Source organism: Rhinolophus hipposideros (assembly GCF_964194185.1).
Source record: "Rhinolophus hipposideros genome assembly, chromosome: 8".
Classification (NCBI taxonomy): domain Eukaryota; kingdom Metazoa; phylum Chordata; class Mammalia; order Chiroptera; family Rhinolophidae; genus Rhinolophus; species Rhinolophus hipposideros.
The window spans coordinates 17,691,876-17,697,875 of NC_138054.1; the positions used below are offsets into that span (position 1 = coordinate 17,691,876).

The following is a 6,000-nucleotide window of genomic DNA, read 5'->3' on the forward strand; positions in this document are numbered from 1 at the left end:
CTTTGGTTTGCAATCCAGCCTTTTCTTCAGGGTGAAAGAGGAGATGTGTTTATCACTTCAATTACCATTACAAGAAGGAAAATTATAGAGTTGTAATATGGTCATTGGGGGAACAGTCTGCCCCTATAGAGATGTTGGGGATATGTCTGAAAACTGTTAAAAGAGAAATTTAAAACTGATCAAAATTTTTATAGCATTTAGTTATTTGTAAACAATACAAAGAATCGCCTCCTCTTGTGTATGGTCCCTTTTAGCTATACAATGAGTGGCTTGAACTAAGTCTCCAGTTTTCGTTCCTGAAATTAATACATTTCAAAATACCTAGACACTCATTATCTCATTTAAGCTTCACATTCAACCAGTGAGATTTTTATCTGGCAAAGGACTTATGTGAAAAGAATTGTAGTGTTTCTTATTTATTCTTCTTTAGGTTCAGAAGAAATCTACTCAATTACAGAACAATTTATTTGCTCTTAAATGACAGTATTAGTACTTGTTTTATTCCAACTTTCATAGAGATTTGTAAAAACTAAAATTTTAAGTACATAAAAGCAAATGCATCTTGTTTCCTTTATCATGAAATCAAATATATGTTTCAAGTCCACTAACAGGGTTGTGAGACTTTTTCTCAACATTTAGCTGCTGTTTTCAAATTAATCCTTTTATTTTGTCTCAGGAAAGAGACCCTGAGGTTTGAGAATCCCCTTGTGTGGTCCTTTGGTTCTGTCCCCAAGTGACACTTAATTCAGACTGGAGACCGTGCAGTTAACCCACCTCTCCGGCCCTGACCCAGCTATTCCTAACACTTGGTTAGGTCCATGGATTGTAATTATTTGAGGACATTGTATTTCCATTTCTTTGCTTTGGTCCCATGTTTTTTTTTCCTATTTCAGGTAATGGGGAGAGTGCCAACAATTTCCATTAATAAGACAGAAGGCTGCCACATATACCTCAGTGAAGATGCATTAGACTGTGAGATAGTGAGTGCCAAGTCATCTGAAATGAATATACTTATCCCCCAGGATGGTGATTATGTAAGTACCTTTTAAAAGACTGTAAAGAATTTTTCTTGAGCCTTCGTTATTAACATTCTTAGAGAGTGATTAATCAGTCAGCTACCAACCTATGAGCTTCATTTGTAGAATAATTCACAAGCAGAAGAGGCATTCAGAGAGTTGCCTTTACATATCTTCTCTCCTTTTAGTTCCTTGACTGTGCTCACTCCTGGATTTGTGACTCCAGGCAGTTTACTAATAATTACCTGAATGGGCTACCATTTATAAAATAGTACATCATGCATGTGAGTTCATATAAGTTAGGACTAAATATGTTTCCTTTGCTATGCTGGAGGCCAACAAAAAAACAGGGAGAAATGCTTTGGGGAAAAATATGAGGGTGATAAGTAGACCTATTTGTGTGGGTATTCTTATGTCAGAAGTTCTCAAACTCAGCCTAAGAATCTACTGGAAAGCTTGCTGAAAATGCCAGCTCCCATAGCACGAATGTAGAGGTGGGACTCGGAAGGCTTGGAGTGGGGTCTGGGAATCTGTGTTTTAATAGGCCAACAGTCCATCCAGCCACTCTTCTGAGAAACATTAGCCTAAGTGATTTTGTCACCATTCATTTTCTTTGCCTCCTCTCCCCCAACAAATCAGCTTCTAACAGAAGCATGCAGATACCTTCCTAGGTTGAAAAAAAAGTATAAATACATCCTCTGCACCTCAGTGTGGTGGACCTGCCAGTTGTAACTATTTAGAAGCAAGCTATTGCTTTCTACTAGTTACTGCTTCTTGGAAGTATGGAAATAAATCCAGAGATCATTCCCCGATTCTAATTGTCGGAGGGTGCCGTGAATTGGGGAGGATGGGAGAAAACATGACTTAGCAGGTACCTTTGGAAGAAGGGCCCCCATTGGCCTGTGGGTCAATTACCAGCTGTCTACACAGCCATCAGCACTCAGGTTAATCTCCTTAGACAGAAAACATGACTGCTCTCTCATGTTCTCCTTTCCTTGAGGGACATTGGGTTTTGTCAAAAAGTCCAGGGAGACATTTGGTCCAAAGTTAATATAAATCCCGCTCTTCCGAGAGAGATTTAAATCCCACCCACTTACTTAACCCCGTGTGCCATTACCAGCCAGGCTACCCAGGCAAAAAGGATTATTATTGTCAACACAGCCACAATACAATTATTGGACCCACAAACATGGTACAATTTTTTTAATCTACTCATCCTGTAAAACAAAAGTAGAAATAATTCATTCTGGGTTGTTTGAACCCAGGGATGGTTTCTAAGCATGGATGTTTTGGATAGGACCACATTTCAAGGACCTTTTGGCATGGGCCAAATGTCTCTGTGGATGTTTTGGACAGGCCCAAATGCCCGCTAAGCTGTCCTTTCCTCACCTCTCAGTAAGTTCTTCAGTGCTACCTGGACACATAATATATATTGCAGCCTAGAATTTATCATTTAAGTCTAAAAAACAAAACTCTGCCAGCATTGGGCTGTGCTTCACCGCTAGGTGAATGGTCAGCCTCGCCCTGAGCTAAAGAATCTCCTCCCGCATTCTCCACCTAAACCAAACTACTCAGTGCTAAAGCCAATACAGAGCAGCTCCAGAGAGGAGAGCCAAAAATTAGGGCGAGCCCTGGCCTTTGCAGCTGTTTAAGCAGAGGGCTCAGCTGCATGGAAACTGGATGTGCTAAGAAAAGCAAATGGGGTTTGGATGAGCACTCCAGACTGATGAAGCTACAATCCCCGGGCATGGTATCCAGACATCTGTATTTGTTAAAGCTTCCTAGGAGATTCCAGCATGAGCCAAGAGTGAGATCCACTTACCTGAAGGATGAGTATAGGTCAAAACCTGAACTTGAAACAGTACAGTCTTCCCTCTGTGAGTAAATTATCTCGTGCCCTCTGTCCTAGGCCCTCTTCACACATTTTTCAGTTGGAGGTAATAGGGAACAATAAAGAGGTCCTGCTGTGGGCATTGTCATCTGGGATTGGATAGTAGAGATGGTGCATACCAAAAGAAATCGGTCCCCCAAAGAAGATCTGTCATCATATTACTATCACTTTACTACCAAAAAAGATTGGGAATGGCTGAAGTGCAGTTACTATCAAAAAGGTGCCTTTACTCCTAAGTACTCTCTATCTGGCCTTGTTAACTCATCAAAGAAGAGCTCCAGAAGGAATGTTGGCTACACACACACAGATACACACACACACACACACACACACACACACACACACAATTATTAAGACTGGTTTCTTTGCTTCATCTTAAGACTTTGCATTACAGATTTCACTCAAGGAGAATTCATCATGCATTATAGACAGGGCCTTCCCTTTAACGTAAATAAATAATGGTTCCTTCCTAAAGAAACAGTTGGATCCTACACCTAAGATATGTTCTCATGTGTGTCTCCCATGAAACATCACATCTCACTGATGGTGAGGACAGGCATCAGCTTATCACAGAGCTAGAGTTTCAGCAGTGCTGTATGGACCGGAAGTCCAGGGAAGCCACAGAAGCCAGGGCCAAGGGGACTTCTCCTACCTCTCTTCTTGGTCCTGTTCTGAAATAACTGGAGAATCACTGTCTGGGGAAAGGAGAGATTCCAAACTACCTTTGTTTTGGTTATTCTGAATTTTTTTCTCTGTGTGTGTGTTGTGTGTGGTGCATGTGCATTCCTTTCTCAGTGGGAAGAGTAGGGTGGCAGGATGAAGGGTAATCAATTTATATAGAACCCAAAGCACATTTTTATATTTCATCAGTGTAGACAGGTAACACCAGGATAAAACGTTTCTACTCGGTGTGATGGGACCAGCAGCCTTGGCGTCTTCTGGGAATTTGTTGGAAATGCAGATTGTTATTCTCTTTCCCAGATCTACTGAATCCGAGTCTGCATCTTAACAAGATGTCCAGGTGATTCCTGTGCATGTTTGAGTTTGGTGGAGAGTCATGGGTAACAGAGGCTGTCTAGGTTTGAACTCTGGCTGCTCTGCTTACCAGTGATACCAACTTGGACCAGTTGTTTAACCTCTCAGGTCTCTCTTTGCTGCAGATGGCATCTCAATTAATATCTAGCTTATAGGGACGTAGGAGATTGACCAAGTTTATATCCAGTGCTTTAAAAAAAAATGCCTGGTTGTTAATAAGTTCTAGCTTTAATGATGAGGCTGGCAGGTTGTCACAGAACTGACACATGACTATGCAAGTCTCCATATGACACAGAAGTCCTCGCCATGAAATGGGTTTGAGTTCCATAAAAGTCTTTGTCCATCACGTGAGACTCGTCAGCCTTCCATCTGTTTGCAGAAGGAAGCCTGGGTTTAAATATCTCTGTTCCTCTTGGCTTTTTCCAGAGAGAATTTCCTGTTCCTGAACAGTTCAAGACGGCGTGGGATGGATCCAAGCTGGTCACTGAGCCTGCAGAAATCATGGCCTAACCTCCAGAGCGACTGAACCCCCGATCTGAATCCCCACATCCAAAAACTAAATAAAAGGCAGCACTAAAGACCTAGAAGTTGTAGTAGCACCTATTGCTTCAGTTTTGGCCTCCAACAATTCTGTGCTGTAGAAACAGCATCATTTCTGACATGCCTTCACAGGCGTTTTGAAGTATTAACATGTCTTCATGGTTTGCCTTCATGTGATTTGAGTTCCACATGATGAGTTAGGAGCATTGCACATTTAAAGGGAAAAAAAAAAGAATTCTGTTCCCTCAGATCAACACAGTAGCTGATAGGTAAAAATATTGCATGATTCATTTTTGCACTTACGTTTAATTGCTAGTTGGGAAATAAAACCTTTGAGAATTTAAGATGTATATTTTTACCTTTTAGACAATTTCAATATGATGTAGTGGTAGTATGCTCTGAAAAAGTTACCATTTTTTTCTTCTTATTACTACATGTTCACCTTTATCAGCGTAACTGCTCTGTCAGAATGAATAAATATTTCGACCCATATTTTTACAAAATTCCATACTAAGGACCATATCCAGTTTCCTGGTCCTTGGAAGACTTGTTTTCTTTAGTTATTTAAAACCAAGAGTAAATTGTAAGGATTTAGCATAAATAATTTCTTACCATGTGTCATTTCGAAAACTTTTACTTTTCTGCATAAAGATTTTTATGCCAAAAGATTGGTGGGAGGAAGCAGATATCATACCTCACAATTTTACAGTAAGATCAAGCTTAATTTTTTTTTCCAATTTTGAAACTGTTAAATATCAGATGCCTTGTAAGTGATGTCTTTAATGTTTTATTATATACTACTTTCTTCTTTTCCCTTTGCCAGACTCGTTAACCAGGCTCAAAAATGAACACGAAAAAGCCATAGATGTATTACTTCTTCAAAAACCTAAGGAATTATTTGTTGGTTTGGCTTGCTGCTCCTATTTTGTAGTATTGATAGTACATGCTTTTTCAACATAAGAGTAACCATCATACTCCTTTGTATCTTTTTAGTACATAGTGCTGAAAAAGCTGCCACTTCTTGGATCATGTGTAATGAATTATAGTATAATGCTTGCAGACCCAATACAAGCATATATATTGTGCCTATCACAGCCTTTGGAATATATCGTTTCCGTTTTTTAGATATCTTCTATATCCATATAGGATTTAAATTACTAATACTCATGTACCAAGGTTTTGCTATAGAAGTTGTGTCTATATGAATAATGTAGTGGCTTTAGTAAATATCTTTTTTTCAATTGTAAATTTATTCTGAAATAAAGTAAAATTCTAATTGTTTAAATGCTGTGATGAATTCTGGATATTAAATGTATTATTTATTTATTTATTTCCTGCTTTGATTTGTCCCTTGCTCATCTGTCAGATTTAGGAAAGAAAGTTGCATTCTTCTGATTGAATTAGAAAATGTACCCAGCATGCCATCACCTTTCCCAAAGAATGGCTTCTCCTAATAGGTATCAGATAAAGCCATTTGCATTTGGAACATCTGTCAGTGAGAAAATTCTAGAATCCAGT

General features: G+C 39.2%; 1 protein-coding gene across 2 annotated transcripts in view; it reads left to right on the forward strand.

Annotated features, from left to right (window-relative positions):
* Positions 1–5,771, forward strand: part of CAP2 (cyclase associated actin cytoskeleton regulatory protein 2) — a 142,082-nt gene extending 136,311 nt beyond the window's left edge. Inside the window, exons 12-14 of one of the 2 annotated variants that reach the window (XR_013993898.1) lie at positions 894–1,034; positions 4,369–5,190; positions 5,306–5,771. Coding sequence is in view for 1 of the 2 variants with exons in the window: in XM_081057890.1 (XP_080914016.1) it covers positions 894–1,034; positions 4,369–4,452 (225 nt within the window). In the remaining variant the exon portion in view is untranslated. Of the gene's footprint in view, positions 1–893; positions 1,035–4,368 lie in introns of both variants that reach the window. The other variant, XM_081057890.1, reaches the window with a different exon arrangement.
* Positions 5,772–6,000: the final 229 nt, after the last annotated feature.